The sequence below is a fragment of the Lathyrus oleraceus genome, chromosome 7 (assembly GCF_024323335.1).
Source record: "Lathyrus oleraceus cultivar Zhongwan6 chromosome 7, CAAS_Psat_ZW6_1.0, whole genome shotgun sequence".
Lineage (NCBI taxonomy): Eukaryota > Viridiplantae > Streptophyta > Magnoliopsida > Fabales > Fabaceae > Lathyrus > Lathyrus oleraceus.
In genome coordinates this window covers 489,802,946-489,823,347 of record NC_066585.1, presented here as the reverse complement: position 1 = coordinate 489,823,347, position 20,402 = coordinate 489,802,946, and the positions used below count along the sequence as shown (strand labels likewise).

Genomic DNA, 20,402 nt, shown 5'->3' with positions numbered 1-20,402 from the left:
CAGCATTTGGTCGGCATTTTGATTTCTATGGACCATCAAAGGCCTAGGGTTATTTTGTTCTAACTTTTCCCTATGAGGAGGATCAGGTAGTTGAAACCATTAGCTTTGGCCTATAGTGGCTTGTGTTATCCCATTCTCGGGGATTTCGACTTGCCTAATGTTCGATATTTGAGGGGTAGGTCGCACATGTATTGGAGGCGTGCCAAAGAATTCAACAATTCGCCCCATTTGATTTGCCAATACTTCATAGATCTGATTTGTATTTGCAATCAAAGGGTTGAAAATGGTTATCATTTGTTGGGTAAGAGTATTGACTAGTTCTAAGTTATTGTCCATTTGTTGCCTCATAGCCATCATAGAGGTTGTATTTAAAGATGGTGTACTTTGAGGCATGTAACTTATTCCTGGTGGTCGCGCCATATTGTTAATGGTTGACGTTGATGCATTATAGGGATTGTATAGTGGCGTTGTGGCCACTGCATTGTCACTAAAGATTGACATGTTCATCTGAAGGTTAGCCATCACCGAAGTTGGCATCCCATAGATAGTCTCTACCACTTGGTGGCATTGAAAACCTGAATAAAGGTCTCGCAATTACAGGGTTAATAAGGGGATTCCCTGATTACATTGGGGGAGTTACTCCTTGTGATAATATTTGATGTGATTGGCGTCGTTGACACCACCGGAGTTGTTGTCCTAACAGGCGTTGAGGCAAGGGGCTCTTCAACCGTTGACACAACCGGTTGATGTACTACTTTTTAAGGATTATTCTGGGGATTGACATTATCTATAGGAGGACACAGCATTCTAGATAAAGATTTTCCACTTCTTAATCGCATGCAAACTAACTAGACAAATTCATGAATATAGAACAAGTTTATAAGAGAAAACTATGGATATCTATGAAAGATATGTAATTTAGCATGTGTCCCACTGGGCGTGCCAAAGTGTTAGTCTCTTAATAAAAGTTTACTTGCAGGATCAACTATTGAATCTTAGGACATAGTTCCAGAAAAACTTGCTTTATATTTTTCCTTTTATAAACATCATACTTTCGACTCGGTCGAATTAGTGACTTAAAGTGTGTGAAAGATGTAACTTCGCTAGTGTTGAAATTGTAAAGAAAAATAACGACAGTAACAAGAATTGAAAGCATAAAAGTAAACAATTAAATGAAACTAAAACTGCTAAGGCAAAGTAAAGTGAATTTTATAGACTTTGTATTGAAGATAAAATATGGTGTTTCGTTGTTCATACATTCTTTCAGCCATGACTCTTTTCTCTGGACGTTGGTACTTCGAGTTTTAAGTGAAATTTTTGTAGTAAAACGAACACACTCTTAATTCTACAAATGAACTCTTATATATACTAGTCGAAAACAAATGCTCCTAACGTTCCTATCTTCAGTATTCACCACGTGAAGACTTGTGTGCATCATGTCTCTGCGCTCTCTCCACGTGTCCTTCAGAAAGAAACTGTCATGCAGTTATTCATATTTGAACGTAACATCTGCACGCCCAAACAACTGCTTTTTTGACGCTCCTGATGCTGTCGAAACTTCACGCGATCAAAATATTCATGTGACATTTCAAAACTACTAAGTCTCAATTCTCTTTGACCCAAGACTCCTCTTAGGTACACATCCTCTGTGTACATGTAGTTTTGCCTTTTGTTGAGTGTCTTTGTCGAAAATCTCAACTAATAGTGATTGAATTACGAAGGCTAGTGTGATTTAAGGTGTGTTCAAAAATGCATTTTTAGACACAAGAAGAGCATTTTTAACATTTCCATAAGTGATGAGTGCACCCTTTAGAATAGGGCATTTTCTACTTGTCTTATATTAGTATAAAATATATTTAGATACATTGTAAATTTGAAATGAAAAATAATAATTTAAATAAAAAAAGAAAATTTTCACAAATAAAAATAAATAATTCATCTATCAATTAAAGACAATTGTTAGTTAAAATAAAATTGATATTGTCCTGATAGTGATCAGTGAAATAGAAAGTTAGTGATGTGCATCATTATTGAGCGATATTCAATTTGATACAATATAAAATATTTTTAGATACACATGTTAATTTATAATGTATTACTTAATTGTAAAATGAACAATGATCATATAAACTCAATTGTATTAAATAATCATATAAAAAAAGAGACATGTGAGATGGAGAAAGAAAGAAATTCATATTTGAAAATAAAAAATTTATCTCTCAAATAAAGACAACTATTGATTAAAATAAAATAGATATTGTCCTGATAGTGACCCGTGAAATAGAAAATTAATTGTGTGCATTGATATCGAGTGTTATTCAATTTAATACCGTATAAAATGTATTTAGAGACACATATCAATTTCAAATGAGTTACTTAATTATAAAACGAACAATAATCATATAAATTATAATATTGTATTCTTCTTCATTAAATTAAAAAAAGATTTAAATTTTTTTATTTATATTTAAAAAAATAAAATAGGAAAAAAAATTATGAAAAAAGAAAAAATTAAAATGAGAAAGTGTGAGAAAAAGAAATATGAAGGAAATTTGAAATTTAAATTGAGATAAGAAAAGAAAGAGAAAATTAAAAGTAAAAAATGCAAAATGAATAAGGTGGTAAAAGAACATAATTTCAAATTTTCTAATATTTGTTAATTACAAATATATTTTTTTATTAGTATAAATTTTTTAAAAGAAAATGATATATTAAAAAATTTAATGATAGTTTATTTTAATGGATAGATAATTGATAATAAGAATTCAAATACCTACTCACTCACTTAACATGATGGAGTGTCGTAGCTATTATACTTAACTTAAAGTGACTAGATCCATAATTAAAAATAAAAATTCCTAATATCAATGCTACATTTCCAATTTATTAATCATCGTCACTAAATTAACATAAAGTGACTAGATCATAAATGATCTTAATTAAATCATTAAAAAATTGTTACAAAAAATTTAAATATTAACAAGTTTGCTTTGCTTCATATTTTCTGCCAGATATCACTAACAAAATAAGTTTCTCAATACACTTTGTATGAAAAGTAACATTCCTTTGATGAATGGCCATTTTGCGGTGAGAATAATTTCAAACGAACAGACGGGTGGAAGTTGCAGTCCTACCAGAAGCCTGAAACAGAACAGCAAGTTCATACTGATTAATTTCCATTTTCAAAAGCTGATTCAAATCTTTTTTTAATGACAAAGATAATGACAGACACTAGAGAAAATAATTAGAATCCTAATGGTGCCCAAAAGAAATGTCTTATCAAGCACATACCATAGCTGGATGTTTGATTATTGAAATATTGCAGGCATTGCCACCACATTCACGTGAGAGTAAAAGCCGTACATGAGGGACACTCTTCCAACTCTCTCCAAGTGCTGGTTTAGAATTACCGTCTTCCCCACCCACCACATGATTTGTCACCTGCAAAATTTGTCTTAAATTTGGTAAACCTGCCATGCCAAGACAGATCATTGCCATTATGTTTGAAATTTTCCAAATATATAGAGCCCGGTTGGATATGACTCAACAGTTGTCTGGCTTTCCACTTCTCTTGCTACCTCTGCCTTCTTGTTTTTAGGAATAGCAAAGTTATTTTATTGAATTTTATTGGCATTTGGAAGTATGTTTTGTTTAAAAGTTGAAACTTATGGTTTTTATTTCTAAATATGAATACTTCATCAATTTTGATTAATTTATTTTAAATTTTAACAACTATGTGTTCATTAGTATTAACTCTCTGCTCCTCCTTACGTTCCCTTTTAGGGAAGGCTACCGAAATTGATAACATGGGTGGACCCTTAAGATTATGCAACATATCAATGTAATTAATTAAGAGGGGGTATCCCTTGTGTTATCTGATAATGTATACCAGGTTGAGGTTCCTAACGTAAAATGTAATAAAAGTAACTACAAAATAAAAAACAAAAAGTTTCGTTGGCACTAACCTATTGTAGAAACTATTAACATAAAGAAAAAAACTATAGAATTTACCATTGCTAGAAACATGGTTTTAAATAAATATCAGAATAACATCTCAGAAAATAAGGTATGAAGAAGAAACAAGGATGAGATGTGCGACTACAAAGCATTAGGTCAGAGATTATGATTTAGACAGTAGGCTATTCCCGTGATGAGGAGCTCTTGAGTAGGGATCAATTTGTCATATGAGCTCTTGTGTAGGGATCAATCTATTGTTTCTCATTCGTATCAAAGATACAGGATACAGGACAGACCTTTTACTGAAATATCATATTTTTTCAGACAGATTAGATTGAAAAAACAAAACAATATTTATATTTATATTTCCATATCAACTAGAGTTAGATAAGATGAGCCAAGAAAAATTCCTTTGAACTAGAAGAATTTTCTCACAATCATTGAAAGGATTATCATTGGCAAGAAAGAAAGATGAAGGCAAAACAAAAGTAAGACTTACCAACACTGCAATATTATGCTCATGTGCTAGCTTCTTCAATAAAAACCCAACAGATACCATTAAAGCGTGTCCTGAAATGACCCATAAAATGCACATTTCTAAGTTTCTGTATATATAAGACTTAACCAAAAAATAATAAATAAGGAAAAGCATGATTACCCTAGAAAAACTGGAACAAAAAAATTGATCAGAACAAAACTAAAATGTAGCAAGACATAATAGACAAGACCTCAACCTCAAAACAATTTGCAGAATGGCTTATGATCCATATAACCAGACTCCTCATTATAGAACAGTCCAATCAATTTATCTACCTTGATGGAAAAATATATATACTTTTATTAGGGAATATCTAATCTCTTCTTTTTATGTTTTTCAAAGAAATAGAAATAGTAACTGGTGATTCAACTTTGAAACTATGGTGAAATACTTGACTCGATGCATGCTTGTCAAGTGACATATGTGAATAAAGTGATATATGTGAATACCAGATATCAGACGACTCACATGGGTATGCTTGAATATAAAACATAACTCAGTTTCGAGTTATGAGGATGAGCTTATCAGAGCATAATAACTTAAGCCTGGTCTTCAAAACTGTCGTTTTGGAATAGTAAGTAAACAAGACGTACCTCAAACCCATATGGTTTTCTAACTAACAAGTTAACTCGAAAATTTTACATGTCTAGGCATCAGACACAGGTTAACTCCCAGCAAACTTGCTTTGTGTAAACTCGGGTAAACTAGCTCAAACTCACGAGTTTGTATTTTTAGAATGAAAAATGCTACTATAAATTATTGTTATGTTTTGGATGGGGATAGAACTCTCAACCTTTTTATCACTCCACTACTTGACTCTCTCACCCTAACCACCGAGTCAACCTTATATCCCCACTCTACTCACGAATTTACTAAGCCGGCAAATCTAATGACAGCACACAAAAAGCCCCAAAACAAAACCTTTGAGTGTACTTCATTTGCTCCCTTCACCCTTTATCATCCAAGTTCACCCAAGCTCAAACCTTTAAGAATTGACACTACATTACTGATTATGTAATTTGACTGGGAATCTAGAACAACAACGATGATCCATGATTATGAATAACAGATTATTATTTACCAATTACCCAACAGTATCATTTAGTTCTGAGCTTGTCAAGAAAGCCAGGACAATAGAAAAATATCGAAAGGTATACAAAGGGAATAAATGGTAAGCATACCAAGGAACTTAGCATGCAAATATGTACTATACCCTGAGGACCACTTCCCCTAAGGATGGGAGTAATCAGTGAAGAGATTGAATCAACAATAAGCAGTTGTACAAGACGATCTGATTTGGCAATCTGTGACAGTATAGAGTAGTCAATATTTGATAGAAAAAAATGAAAAACCAATTTTGTTGCATCAGTTACAAATATGCAAGCCAATGAGAACCTTGGATCTCAAATTAATCTTCAGTTGATGCAGCAGATCAAACATCTGATACACATCAAACACTGGGTAGCAAATTATCCTGTCTAATACGTTCTGTAGAAGTCTACGATCAGCCTAAAAGATGGATAATTTAAAAAACAATTGTAAGACCAGTTATCAAACAAGGACCAAACAATGGGCAGTAAGTCTGAATCCAGAGTAACCTGATTGCCTGAGAAATAATCAGAAGACTGGCCAACAAAATGTGCAATACGCTGAGGTGAAAAAGAGTTGCCAGTATCTAAATATATAACTGAACACTTATGCTTTGCAACAGTTGAGGCAGACATCAAGCAAACCTAATAATTATCCATAAACAAGCCAAGTTATACTTGAACATAACAGATATGAAGAAATAGAAGAAAACAATTTATCTTATGTCAACCAAATAAAAGATTATGCAAGTGTGTGTCAATGACGATATAGATGGAGACCTGTGGTAGCAGAAAGATTAACAACATAACCAAAGTAAACCATTTTAGTTTGATACACTTCTTCTTAAGACATCCAGGATTATGGATGAAATAAATGCCTTGATAGAGCAAGTGAGATGTTGACCGTACCAATCTAATAAACAAGAAGTAGGAAAAGAGATCATAGCCATGCAAGTACCCAAGAAATACATTTTTGTACTTGTATTTATATTGAGATTTTTTTTCTCTTATCTCGGATGATAAGAACATAAATTTCATATTCTTTTGTATTTTTCTTGTTTTTTGCCAAATCAGTATAACATGATTATTGAAACAACATTGAAATTTTGAATAGGAGGACATATATTCCAAATCGTGAATCAAAATTTATAATATACATGATCAATATAGGCCAAATAACAAGTGACATGAGCAAAAACCATAGACTGATACCTTCTCTGGTCACTCTTACAAGCAAAATTGACTTTGTTTAGTTCATTGTACAACTCATGTATCTGGTCTCTATATATAGGCCAAATACATCAGTTATACAATTAACCAAAAGAATCAATTTTGCTTATAATAGTGATCAGAGAGAGTACATCATATGCATACTTCAAAATTCAAAGTCACAAACCAAATGACAAAAAAAGTAGCAGACTGTACAATGTTCAACCCCTCAAAAAATGTAACCTACTAACTTCACTAAGGTTTATTCATCGTCCCCAAAATGATTTAGTTCATCTTCTTTCACTGACATTTCATCATCTTCCTATGTATCTCCAACTATCTCTTCAATTTTACCTCCTTTCATATCGACATTGGCTTTTAAGTTTCTTACACCTATCTTTTTGAACAAGACAAGGGGGCCAAATGGGGACCTAAAACCAGATAATAATCGAGAAGAGAGGGTGCAAACACACTGTAGGCAAGAAGAATAAAAAAATGAATTGTACAATGGAGTTGAGAACAAGAATGCAGTGAGCTTGGACTCTGAGACCGACTGGCATGACCCAGTCGGACTCAGGGTTGCCTCCGCAGCGTCAGAATGTGAAATGTGGAATTCAAGGGCAAATTTGGATTCTCTCATACCAAGATTCCAGTAGCAATTCATGTCCAAAATAGAAAAGCACAGTCATTTGAATCGATTAAGTTCAGTTTTGTTTTATATCGTGATACAGCTCGCATGTATCATGAGATACTAATAGCCATCCATCAAAATAACATAATTCTAGACTAAATCTATACCCTTCCAAAAATAATCAACTGTGTGGATTAATTATTACAAAAAGAAAATTTAAAAAGCAAGTTTTTTGCATATAATTTTATGTTGGTATTTTTTATTTTGAATTACTGCTAGACAGCATCGATACAAATGATGTTAAATTTTAAGTTATTAAATACCCTTGTTGTGAAATGTTAAAGTTATTAAATACCCGCAGATATGCATTGATAAACACAATGTGAGGGGGCAACCTTAACAAATATGAATTGATGGGGGGCAAGCATGAGCATCATGAAGTTTTTTTACCACAAATAACTAATTGCATAACATTTGCATTACTACAAAATTGGGCGGTGCATGGTATATACCCACCCCGGCCCTAAATAAGCATCTTTCTCCAATGATTAGAAATGAGTATCCCCAACAGGGATGAGGAAGAACTGCCCCTGTCCATTTAATATTCCTACTCAAAATATGATTTACACAAAAAAGAAATTAAGCTCTAACCTGTGTCTTGCCGGAAGAGGATGGTCCAACAAGTTCAGTTAATTGTCCTTCACGTAATCCACCTCCAAGAAATGCATCAATCCTAAATTAAACAGATTCAAACACTGAGAAGTGCTACTGTCAAGCCACAGTTACACCTTATTAAAAGCCATACATAACATTTATCAAAAACTCAGTATTATAAACTGCAAAAGTTTTGAACATCATAGACAATATAAAGCACTATCCTAGTTGCCGAAAATCGATATCAAAGATGACAATGAAACCGGTGGAAAATCACTCAAGTGGCAAAGACTGGCTAAAAATTTTAGGGTGGAAGGTAAATTAGTTGCATTTCACTTTCAACATTCCCAGATTCCTTTTATAACACTTAAATGCACATCATAAGTAGGAGTAGAATATTTGTGCATAAATGCTATGTGCAAATTCCAAAATGCTACATCCTAGGCAAGCATATTAAGTGTATGTTTGCTTTAGCTTTACGAAGAGTCAAAAGCAATTCTAGAGATGTAGAATTGATTATGTAATTATTTTGAAGTGTTTGGTTTTCTAAAATAGAATTGATTCTGTCTCCAAAATCAATTCTAGACAATCGGTTCACTCAGAGAATCAATTCTCCTCACCGCAGAACCAAACATAATATTAATAAATAATAACATGAACTATAGGTTGAGTTGAGCAAGAGAGTACCCTTCACAACCAGTGGACAAAAACTCTTTATTCCGTTCAAAATCTTCCAGAAGCTGCAAACCATTTATCAATGGCGGATGTAGAGCATCAACAATAGACAGAAGCTGATGAATACCCTAAACAGTTACACATTCAAAGTAGAATCACGCGTATTAGTGATTTTAATAACAGAATAATCAGATAATCGATTATATAGGTAACCCTAACCTGCTTCAATCTCTGGGAAGTGGAATGCTTGGCCGCGGAAGTTAGTAATGCGTCGAGATCATGCAGGAGGAAATCTTCGACTGAGGAGAAAAAGGAATAGTGATGGCACTGAATAAATAAAATTTGAAAGATAGAATTGGAAAAGGTGGGGAAGAGAATAAGAGGAAAAGAACCGGAGTAAATGGCGTGCGAAGCGCAAAAGGTTTGGAAGTTAGAATCAATGAGTGGGTACTCGTTCTCCAGAGAGTTCAATGGCGCCATTTTCTTCTGATGCTGCCAAGACCAAGGGAGAGTCTATAGGTCTGTTTGGTAAGTTCAAAAAAGAGCTTTTAGCTTTTCATGAATCACAATTTGACCCTTTGCAACCTGAAGCAAACGTGAGAATTTATGGCAGATTTGAAATGCATCTTAAAAACTCTTTTTTAGTTTTTGAAAATTTAAAATTTAAAAATTTGTTTGAATATAATATTTCGTAAAAGTGTTTTTAAAAACTTTTTTTTATTTTTTAATTTTTAAAAGCAAAAAGTGAATCAATTTATAATTTTCATTAATAGCATTAATGCAATTTTAATAATTTTTATATTTTAAAAATAAAATAGAGAAAAATATTTGAAAGAATATGTTATTTCTTTTATTTATGTTTTTTTTATGTATAAGTAACCTTTTTAAATATGTTTATTTATTTTACTTAATTTTTTTTGTGTTTCTTAATTATTTTCACTATATAATTTTTTTTCTATTAAACGTGGAATCCCATTTTTTACTTGTTTTTTTCTTATTATTATTGCAAACAAGTATTATGTGATTTGTAAAATTAAAAATTTATTTAACCCAATTATTTGTATTCGACCAAATATCAATTAATTTTCTTAAGTTTGTAATATTTTATACAATAAAATAGATTTTAAAAGTAAATGACAAAATATACATTTTTATTCTCTTCTTAAAATACTTTTAAAATATTAGATTATCAAACAATTTTTTTCATTTTCATATTTTCAAAACAGTTTTTCAAAATTAGTTTATCAAACAAATTTTTTGTTAATTTTCTTCTTAAAAATAGTTTTTTAAAATAGATTTGAAAAACAAATTTTAAGAACTAAAATTGAAAAGTGTTTCAAACAGACCCTTAAATGTCTCAACTCCAACTTATGTCTTGGATTTTTTTTAAATAATCAATTTTTTTAATTATATACTAAAATATTTAAAATAACCTTTTTAATATATATATATATATATATATATATATATATATATATGTGTGTGTGTGTGTGTGTGTGTGTGTGAGAGAGATTTAATCGACATTTGAAGAAAATTTAACAACTCCTGAAAAACAATATAATAGAGATATATATATCTATATATATATATATATATATTATTAGATATATAATAATAGATATTATATAATATAATATATATAGAATATAATATCTAATATTATATATATATATATTAAATATATATATATAGAGATATATATATTATATATTGATATATATATATATATATTTATATATATATATATATTTATTATATATATATATAGAGAGAGAGAGAGACAGATTTAATCGACATTAGAAGAAAATTTAACAGCTCTTGAAAAATCTCTCTCTCTCTCTCTCTCTCTCTCTCTCTCTCCTCTCTCCTCTCCTCTCTCTCTTCTCTCTCTCTCTCTCTCTCTCTCTCTCTCTCTCTCTCTTATATATAATATATATATATATATATATATATATATATATTATATATTATATATATATATATATATAATATATATATATATATATATATATATATATATTATATATATATATATATATAAAGAGAGAGAGTGTGTGTGTGTGTGTGTGTGAGAGAGAGAGAAAGAGAGAGAGTGTTGAGTGGTGTGTGGGAGGGGAGCGAAGAGAGAGAGAGAGAGAGAGAGAGAGAGAGAGAGAGAGAGAGAATGAGGGAGAGAGATTTTCCAAGATAGCTCGGTTCATCTGAATCCGTAATTCAGTATTCTCCAATTCGAGCTCTTTAACCTTTGCAGTGAGTTTCTCCATGTCCTCGGGAAGTATAGGTTTTGGCTCAGGATTTTTAGGGAAAGTTGTACCATTAAAGATAAATGGCAAATGGAATTCTTCAAATCTTTCTTTCACCCGTCTAATGTAAGGTTCTTTGACAAGAGTGTTCCTTTTTCCAAACTCTTTACCCTTCCTAACAATCTTCAACCAGGCCTTTCGGATCACTCTTACATCAGGATTACTTGCTTGAATGTCAAAGAGCACAAATGGTTGTAAGTCCTTTGCTTTAGGAGGACCATCCATGGAGTAGCCGTGTTGCATTCGAGATAACATATGGTTATAATTGATGCAACCCTTAGTACCTAACAATGGCACATTAGGAAATTCCCCACAACTGACAATGATGTCTGGGGTTTCCCACTCTCGGATATACCATCTGATAGAACTTCCAGTGAGAGAAGCTGGTCTTTGAGGAGATTTAAGTTCCTTTGCCACAAAAGGGCCTTTTTCAGGCATATGTTGCATGAACCAAGTATAAAGCAAAGGAGCACAGCATAACAAAGTTTCACCCCTCTTTTCATGTCGAGCGTGAAGGGCATGGTAAATGTCAACTAAGAGAAATGGTACAGGATTTCTAGAGAGAAAGACTTCTAGCGCTACATGATCCACAAACTTTTCAACATTTGGGAAGAGCATAATCCCATGGATCAATAAAGCCAACACAGCATAGAATGCGTTCCAATTTCCTTCTTTCTTGAACTTCAGAGCTAATTCTTCCAAGAACCTCGTGGCAAAACCTTTGAAACCCCCTTTCTCGACCCAATTGGCTAGAACAATTGGGACATTGATACTTAGGGCTAAAGCTATCTTCTTTGGGCCCACTTCCTCTTCGAGCTTTGGAAATGGATTGAAATCTTTCAACTTTAGACCCACAATTCTCTCAACTTCTTCCAAAGTAGGAGCTAGTTGGAAATCAGCGAATGTGAAACAGCGTAGAGGCGGATCATAATATTGTGTCAAAGAGCTGATAATCCCATAGTCAACTTTCTTAGTCAAAAGGCTCAAAATTTTCCCATAGTCTTTTCTGAAGTCATCACGCTTATTGAGAATCAAATCAGAGATCAATCCTTTCAGACTGTCAAGCTTAGGTTCCTTGTACTTAAGTGAGAAAGTGTTTCTTCTTGGAGTTGTCATTTTCAAATTCTCAATTCCTGAAACAAATAAGAGACAAATAAGAGTTTGCTTTTTATGATGTTGATGCAATGTATGTGGATGAATGTGATGCATTTTTTGTATAAGTTCAATAGGCTCGAGGTATGGATAAGTCTGATTGCTTCGTATAGAACAGGGTTCTCACCAGGTATGGTCTAAGGTTTCAAAAAAAGTTCCTAGAGTCATGGATCCATTAGACTGTTTGCTGCCTGCGACAACTTACTTGTCGGGCATCAACTTCATCCAAAGAATCTACTCTAAGTGAGATTCTCGCATCGATCCAACGAGAAATTCATCTCGCAGACCCATGTTATGCGACCATCTTTCCTAGTTGGACAAAGGATTAAGTTTCTACAAATGGTCCTCAGAGTCATGGATCCTAAAGAAAATATCAAAGCTTACGGAGACTTACTTGTCGGGCGACAACATCCTCCCAAGCATCTACTCTAAGTAAGGTTCTCGCACTGACCCAACGAGAAATTCATCTCGCGGACCCGCACTACTCAACCTCGTCCTATCTTATGTTTTTACTCGAGACTCGGGTAAAAAGTCTTTCCCACAAGATTTGCAATCAGAGTATCCAAGTACCAAAGCATAACGGAACCAATACAACAGATTTATATCAATATGACAATAAAGATAGCAAAAGCAATAAAGAAAAGTCACACAAGTAAATAAACAAAGGCACACAAATGACCTAACTAGGCTTGACTCACTTATGGAGATCCAGTTACTCCCCAACAGAGTCGCCATCTGTCGTACCTCGAAAAATGAGAACACGACCTAGCGAAGCACAATCGCACGCTCGCATGATGGATTGAACAGAGTCGCCATCAAACTTTATTTATTCCTAAAAATGAAAGGGGAAATATCGATAAAACCCAAGAAATAACGATAATGATTATGGTCGTCGCAACCAAATCAGGGTTTAGGAGTCGATTATGCAAGGGGAAGGTATTAGCACCCCTCACGTCTGTTGTACTCAACGGGAACCATTAGGTTAGTTGTGCATGTTAGTGTTAGTTTGAAATATTAGGCTTCTCAAGATATTATGAGGGAAAGAATAATAGGATCAAAATAAAAGAGAAGATGTTTTTGGATTTTTTGCAACGAAGGGGACTAAACCCAAGTTTTTTATTAATGGGCCTGACAAGATTTCGCAATCCTGCTCCTACGTATCTCAATAGAGAACTCAAGGCTTACGTAGTTCTAGGTAGAAAATGTTTGTTTACTGGTCGATTTTAACGAAAGCCATCTTGTATTAATCGACGAGAACATTGTTTTACCCAAAACAGATGAGGAGCGAACGTATACATCACATCGAATGGATTTACAAATCAACATTCAGAAAAACGTCACTTATCTTAACTCAACAATTATGGGCGAAGCATTGCTTTACATCACCTTAAGGAAAGATTTCTTTCATTTATAAAAAAGGTTTTTCTGATCAACTGCACGACAGCGAAAAAAGAGTTTGATTGGTTAAATGCATTTTTGGGCTTGAAAGACGGGTATTTATGACTTGCAAGCTCTTACAACTTAGGTATAATACTCGGGACTACGTCTGGACCTTTCACCCAGGTAATCTTTTTCTTTCAATTTTCTTGAGAAAAGAAGTTTGAATAATTACAAGTGTTTTGAAGAGAAGACAAGCACTTATGGTTTACAAGCTCTTACAACTTGGGCCTAGCATTCGAAACTACATCTGGACCTTTCATCCAGATAATCTTTTTCTTCTAATTTTATTTAAGAAAGTGGTTTGAATATTGAAGCGTTTGAAAGAGAAGACGAATACATAGGGCTTACAAGCTCTTACAACTTAGGCCTAATATTCGGGATTACGACTAGATATTTCATCCAGGTAATCTTTTTCTTCGGATTCACTTATGAAAATGATTTGAATCTTGGAGCGTTTTGAAGAGAAGACGAATACATAGGGCTTACAAGCTCTTACAGCTTGGGCCTAATATTCGGGATTATGACTGGATATTTCATCCAGGTAATCTTTTTCTTCTGATTCACTTATGAAAATGATTTGAATCTTGGAGCATTTTGAAGAGAAGACGAATACATAGGGCTTACAAGCTCTTACAGCTTGGGCTTAACATTCGGGATTACGACTGAATATTTCATCCAGGGTAATCTTTTTCTTCGGATTCACTTATGAAAATGATTTGAATCTTGGAGCATTTTGAAAAGAAGACGAATGCTTATGGCTTGCAAGCTCTTACAGCTTAGGCCTAATATTCCAGATTACGACTGAACATTTCATCCAGGTAATCATTTTCTTCAGATTTTAATGAGAAAAGATTTAAAAGAAAAGGTTAATATGAAGGTTTGAGATTAAAATGATCGAAGTATGGAAGTTTGAAATCAAAGGAAGTTGAATGGATACCCTCACAAAGACTTGACATAAAAGGACCCAGAATAAGTCGATTATAAATAAATAAATAAATATATAAACAAAAAAATAAGTTTCCTTTTTTTTTACGCATTTAAAAATAAAAATAAAAATAAACAAAAATAGAATAAAACAACAATGTTTTCTTTTTTAAATTAAATAGGGGATACGAAAAAAAAAGATTAATCTAAATCAAATAATTACGAAAGGAAAATAAAATAAAGAATGACGATTCTAAGAAAATAAATTAATGAAACCAGAAATTGCCAAGGCCAGGGATTGAACCAAGGGCTTGGTGGGAAGCAGCGGATGCATCAACCATTATGCCACAGGAAACTAGCTGGAAGATGTATCCATACGCTAATATAAGTATAAAAACTATCCAAAAAAATTTAAATAAAAAAAAAGTTGGGCCCAAAAGGGCGGACGAGTGGGCTTGGAGAGGCGGATCGGGTTGGATCCGACCCAGTTTGGCCACTAACCTAATAAGGCAAGAGTAAACCCTAAAATCTAACATGGTTGTTTCTTATTCTTCTTGTGGAAATGCGGCCACCCTCCATTCTTCCAGAGAAAACATGATCCAAATCAATCCCTTCCATTCTCACGATAACCTTTCCCTCCGCCATGGCCGTGACTTGGTTACTCCTTACCGTCCAAAACAAAAACTCTCTCTGCCATGGTCGTGATTTAAAACCTTCGTCTTTACTTTTGAATCAACACTCACTCTACCTCTCAATCAGTCTTTCTCTCAACCTCTCCTAATCGTTCTCCTTCAAAAGAAAATCGGTCAAACCAAGACCTGAGATTTCTATGAACGCAAATAAACTCTCAAGAAAACTGTTCCTGAAAAAAAAACACAAGTCCCTCTGATTTTAACATACCAAACCAAACAAACCGTGCAACATCAAACATGCTCAAATCAAAAATCGATTACACAACGCCAATCAAAGCAAAATCGAACATCAAAATTTCACAATGGCACCCTAGCCCCCGAACAAATCGATACCCCAACATTCGTTCATTCATGCTCTTATCAGTTACAATCATAGTGGAAGGAAATAGAGTAACAAAAAAAATAATATAAGTTTCAACGGTACAAGGAAAAAGATTAGTAAGTTTCAACAGTATAAGGAAAAAGATTAATACCCACACGAAGCAGATCTAAGCGAGTTCCAGGTAACCTAATCTTCACAACTTCCTCTTCTTCCTGGTATGCTTGTTGTCTTGGTTGTTGTGGTTGTTCAGAAGTCCAAAACTTCTTGTGAATTTATTTATACAGTTTTGTTTTGTATTTTAGTGAAATGTTCATTCTCTCAGTGTGTGTAAGTTGCTTTCTGCTTGCTCAAAATGTTAGGGTTTGGTGGTTGATAAAATTTTCTATTGTTGTGAGATCGCTGCTAGGTTATTTCTTGGTGGTTTTTTCTTTTAGTGCCCCGCCGATCCTCTCCTGTATTTATGTTAGATTTTTTTTAAGGTTTGATGTTGATGCATAAAATGATGCATCTGATCCAACTTTCCAAGAGATAAACTTTTTTTGTTATTTTGGTATAAACTCTATCACCACCTATATTTGTTAACAAACTGCTCCTCAACCTTTTTAATTTGACTCTTTTTATTGGTGTTTGTGTCTTGTAAATGTGTTAAGCTGCTGCTCTGCTATCACTGCCTATACAGGACAAATCTCTGCTTGGAAAAGAAACAAAGGAACAGAGGGAGACAAGATAACAACTGGTCCCATGAAGATTAAAATTCTGGTATCAGATATGAGATGTCGAAGGTAATGTCATGACACTAATATATGAACAACAAATAAACTATAAACAGGTTAAAAACAAAGAAACAATTGAACAAGTGACACAAGCAGTTGTTAACCCAGTTCGGTGTAAACTCACCTACGTCTGAGGGCTACCAAGCCAGGAAGGAAATCCACTAAACATAATTAGTTCAAAGACTCTCAATAAACAACTTCAAGTTATAGTCTTTTCACCTAATCTCTACCCGTGTGACTTCTATTTAAGAACTCTTATATATGAGACCCTACTCACTCCCCCTCAATCACAACATTGATATAAAAACAAATACAAAAGAAAGAAGACACACTTCAAGGACACATACTTGATCTTGCTTAAAAGCTTCAATCAAGTAAACAAATACACTCGTACTTCAAAGCTTAGAGTGGACAAAATACAACACAAAAGTCAATCCAATTCATACATCAATAAGATGAATGAATGGCTCACAATACACAAGCTCACCCAAGGCTAAAACCCTAAAAGAAACTCTCTCTCTTTATCGTTCGTATCTTGTATATCTAAAACAGGGTTTACAAAGTCTTTATATAAAAGCTTTCTGAATGGGCCTGGGAAACATGAAACCCTAATTCTATTTAATGTATATTCCCTAAGAAATAGCAACTAATCATTCCTTTTAGGGAAAAAGAACATTCTGGTTTTAAATAGAATTACTCATTGAATAACGCATGCAATCTCCACATAAGCACACAAAGATTTGCATGAAAAGTGCAACAACAAAACACATAACATTCAGACTGAATGTTCTGTATGCACATGTCTTAACATCGGGTCTGACATCTTGACCGAATCCTGCACAACCATATTTAAACACCCTGCAGGAAGCTGATATCACATGTCAAGACAACACGCGTGACAACTTGTGATAACTCTAAGTTTTACCAAAATTGATGCCAACACATAGAACCAACAAATTCCCCCTTTGGAAAATTTTGGCTAAAACATACATCAGATCATATGTTCACAAGAAATCAAATAAAGTATCAGTTCAGCAGCAGAAGTAAACATACACATATTACTAGCAGAAAAAGCAACTTGTAAACACACATGCGCTTGTGCTCAGAACACACCACCTCCCCCTTCAGCTAGTCCACACCAAGCACCAATCTGCTTCACATAGACATAACACTTCTCCCTCTTTGTATCAAACATAACATTAAACATCATCTATAGATATAGCTATTCCATCAAACATCAGATATGGCTATAACTACACTTCTCCCCCTTTTTAGCCAAAAGAGACCAAAGAGACAAAATAAATGTTTATTCAGTCATAAACCAAAATGTCAAAAGTTAAGGGTTACAAACCAAGTACATAATCAGCTTTAAGCAAGCTGAGATACAAACCAACAAAACAGCAAAACAGAATTTCCAAAATCAAGAAAATCCATCACACCAATAACAACCATCACATCAATAGGGACCATAGTCAAAGGAGTTAGTCAGAGGAGCTTGAGCTTGCAGCCTTATCAGCACCAGAAACAGAATTGCCACTTGTCTCATCATTATTTACAGACCTCTCACTAGAGGTGTGGGCTTCAGCTTCCTTAGCATGTTCAATACTTTCACCTTCAGCTTTCTCCAAGCTTGCAATCAGGGCTTCCAACGATTTTTTCCTAGATGTTGCTACCCTTATCCCTTCACCCAGCTCTTTACAAGTCTCCTTCAGCTCAGCAATAGTTCCAACTTTTGAGGCTGGCTTTTTCATGGCAGATGTCATGATAATGTCTTCGACATGACTGCCTTCAAACAGTTTATAGTGCACTGACAGAGTAGGTTTTCTTCTACTTGGTAAATCATTAGAACTCAAAATACCAGCGTGTTGCTTCAGGATAATCCCACAAATCATAGAGGGAAAGGCAATAGGCAGCTTAACTGCGTTAGTAGATGCTTGCTTGATGATTTGTTTAAACATAAATCTACCATAGTCAAAATTCAGTTTGGTTCCAACAGCAAAGATAAATCTTCCAATGGTATTAGCAACTGTGGAAATGTGGTTGGTAGGCACCCAATTTGCAGATCCTATTTTATGCAATATAGCATACTTGACAGTCAAGTTCCCAGCAGGAAGATGCTTTTTAATAGGCCACCATTTCACCTGCCTTGCTGTAATTTCTCTATAGACCTCATTGTCTGTAGCTTCCAATTCACCTGCACCCTTAACTCTTCTTCTCAAAAAATTGTTAATGACAGTGGGAGAGAATGTGATACACTTACCTCTCACAAACACTTTGCAAAATTCCTTGTTATTCTTATCACCAATATCCTCAGGAATTTTGACAATGAATTCCTTAACTAAACCCTCATAGCACTAAGAGAATCCAACCACAGTCTTCATCAACCCAGCAGTCTTTATTAGGTCCATGACCTCCTTGACTTCAACAACATCCTTTCCTAACTCCCTTTCCACAACCACCCTTCTCTGAATCACAAATTTCCATTTGGCAGCTCCATCCTCAAGATGGAAAGAGATATTATCCAAATGCACATCAACAACTTTCACAGGGGGCTTCCTTAGAATGGTCTTCTTCACAGGAGAGATGTCAGGGACATCTTCCTCAACATCCTCTTCAGACTCAGAAACTTCTCTAACCTTCCTCTTCTTCGCTTCAACCTTGCTCCAAGATTTGGAAGGACCAACACCAGCAGTCTTCTTTGCTGTTCTAGCTGTCATCAATTCAGCCACAACTCTTCCTTTTCTGATCTTCATACGCTTGGTCACACTTGGCTTTAAGTGATGAAGTAAGTTATCCTCTTGATCATCAGACCTGTCATCCTCTAGGTCAATCACATCGTTTGCAACATCATGCTTCTCAGAATGGGAAGCATTGGCAGTTTTAGATGCCACAAATTTTCCTTTACCAGACACAGTTTTCCCTAGAGAGCACAAACCTTCAGCAGCCATGTCCTTCTCAGATCTAGAGGAATCGTCATCCTTCTCACTATGATGTTCAACCTCAGGAGAGGGGTACATTTTAGACAGGGGAGTAGAGACTCCCTTCATAGAATGTCCTTCATTAAGGATTCTAGTGACTAAGTTTCTTATGACACGATCAGTGTGGTGTATATCTTCCTTAGAACTAGTGGCATAAGTTGAGCTATAAGGGATACTAAAGATGTTACCTTGATTGGGGCATGCAGAAGTTGAGGCATCCATGGGATGGTTTAAATCAAGGTCTTCGTAGGGAATAACAGATAGAGGAACCACATCCAAAATCTCATCATCGTGAGTGTCCATGGAAGGAGCGCTAGCCTTTTGAGTAGACTTAGTAGTCTTTGAATCAAAAGTAGTTTGATGTTGTGACATCTTGAAGTTTCTGTGGAAAAATTACAGTTGCCCTAGCAGAGGAGTATGAGGAAGAAGCAGGAAATTGGAAGAGTTGGAGTAGGTAGTGAGGTTGTGGGGGTAACGTGTGAAAAGGTAATAGATGGTATTTCCAAAACTAGGTGATGATTTACCATAATTGGGGCGCTTTATTTTAGCCACATAGACACTACTTTGCTTACTTTTCCCACTCCATATTAATTGCTACAAGTCTTCATAAATGCAAAACCCTAATTTTCGTCTCAGGACTTCAAACTGATTTGCATCCAACGCCTTTGTAAAAATATCAGCTAACTGCATCTCAGTAGCAACATGCTCTAAGGCTACAATCTTATCCTCCACGAGTTCTCTAATAAAATGGTGACGGATATCAATATGTTTTGTCCTGCTGTGCTGAATAGGATTCTTAGAAATGTTTATAACACTCAGGTTGTCACAGTACAATGTCATGACATCTTGCGTGACATTATATTTAGTCAGCATTTGTTTCATCCACACCAGTTAAGAACAACTACTTCCAGTTGCTATGTATTCAGCTTCAGCAGTAGACAGAGACACACAATTTTGCTTCTTACTAAACCACAATATTAAATTGTTCCCCAAGAAGAAGCATCCTCCTGATGTGCTTTTCCTATCACAATATCCAGACAACACAGATTCAGATCCATGAGTGTAT

General features: G+C 34.5%; 2 protein-coding genes across 4 annotated transcripts; both read right to left on the bottom strand.

Annotated features, from left to right (window-relative positions):
• Positions 1-2,842: 2,842 nt before the first annotated feature.
• On the bottom strand, positions 2,843-9,340 carry LOC127106407 (DNA repair protein RAD51 homolog 4). Of its 3 annotated transcripts, none has more exons than XM_051043700.1 (10): positions 9,145-9,338; positions 8,972-9,051; positions 8,765-8,880; positions 8,075-8,156; positions 6,094-6,228; positions 5,891-6,004; positions 5,709-5,799; positions 4,457-4,527; positions 3,292-3,441; positions 2,843-3,141 (listed from the first exon to the last, which is right to left on the bottom strand). In XM_051043700.1, the coding sequence occupies exons 1-10, from the start codon at positions 9,230-9,232 to the stop codon at positions 3,100-3,102; spliced, it is 969 nt and encodes a 322-aa protein (XP_050899657.1). In that variant the 5' UTR covers positions 9,233-9,338; the 3' UTR covers positions 2,843-3,099. The 3 variants fall into 3 exon arrangements, 1 of the variants encoding a protein (XP_050899657.1); XR_007795381.1 differs by lacking the exon at positions 2,843-3,141 and adding an exon at positions 4,692-4,766 and having other exon boundaries at positions 3,364-3,441; positions 9,145-9,340; XR_007795382.1 differs by lacking the exon at positions 2,843-3,141 and having other exon boundaries at positions 5,677-5,799; positions 9,145-9,340.
• Positions 9,287-19,306, bottom strand: LOC127104497 (uncharacterized). The gene is made up of 4 exons (XM_051041682.1): positions 19,193-19,306; positions 18,619-18,712; positions 10,996-12,188; positions 9,287-9,337 (listed from the first exon to the last, which is right to left on the bottom strand). Exons 1-4 carry the CDS (start codon positions 19,304-19,306, stop codon positions 9,287-9,289), a joined length of 1,452 nt encoding a protein of 483 aa, XP_050897639.1.
• Between the last annotated feature and the right edge of the window lie 1,096 nt (positions 19,307-20,402).

What these genes read in the sequence shown, in the direction of transcription:
- LOC127106407 (XM_051043700.1), bottom strand. Translation starts at nt 9,232, where the DNA reads ATGGCGCCATTGAACTCTCTGGAGAACGAGTACCCACTCATTGATTCT. An exon ending in CTTCCCAGAGATTGAAGCAG is followed by an intron (nt 8,881 to 8,971) that starts GTTAGGGTTACC and finishes GTAACTGTTTAG; the next exon opens with GGTATTCATCAGCTTCTGTC. An exon ending in TAGGGGAAGTGGTCCTCAGG is followed by an intron (nt 4,528 to 5,708) that starts GTATAGTACATA and finishes GGGTCATTTCAG; the next exon opens with GACACGCTTTAATGGTATCT.
- LOC127104497 (XM_051041682.1), bottom strand. Translation starts at nt 19,306, where the DNA reads ATGGCTGCTGAAGGTTTGTGCTCTCTAGGGAAAACTGTGTCTGGTAAA. An exon ending in AGCATGATGTTGCAAACGAT is followed by an intron (nt 18,713 to 19,192) that starts GTGATTGACCTA and finishes GGATTCTCTTAG; the next exon opens with TGCTATGAGGGTTTAGTTAA. An exon ending in TTGCAAAGTGTTTGTGAGAG is followed by an intron (nt 12,189 to 18,618) that starts GTAAGTGTATCA and finishes TATTTGTTTCAG; the next exon opens with GAATTGAGAATTTGAAAATG.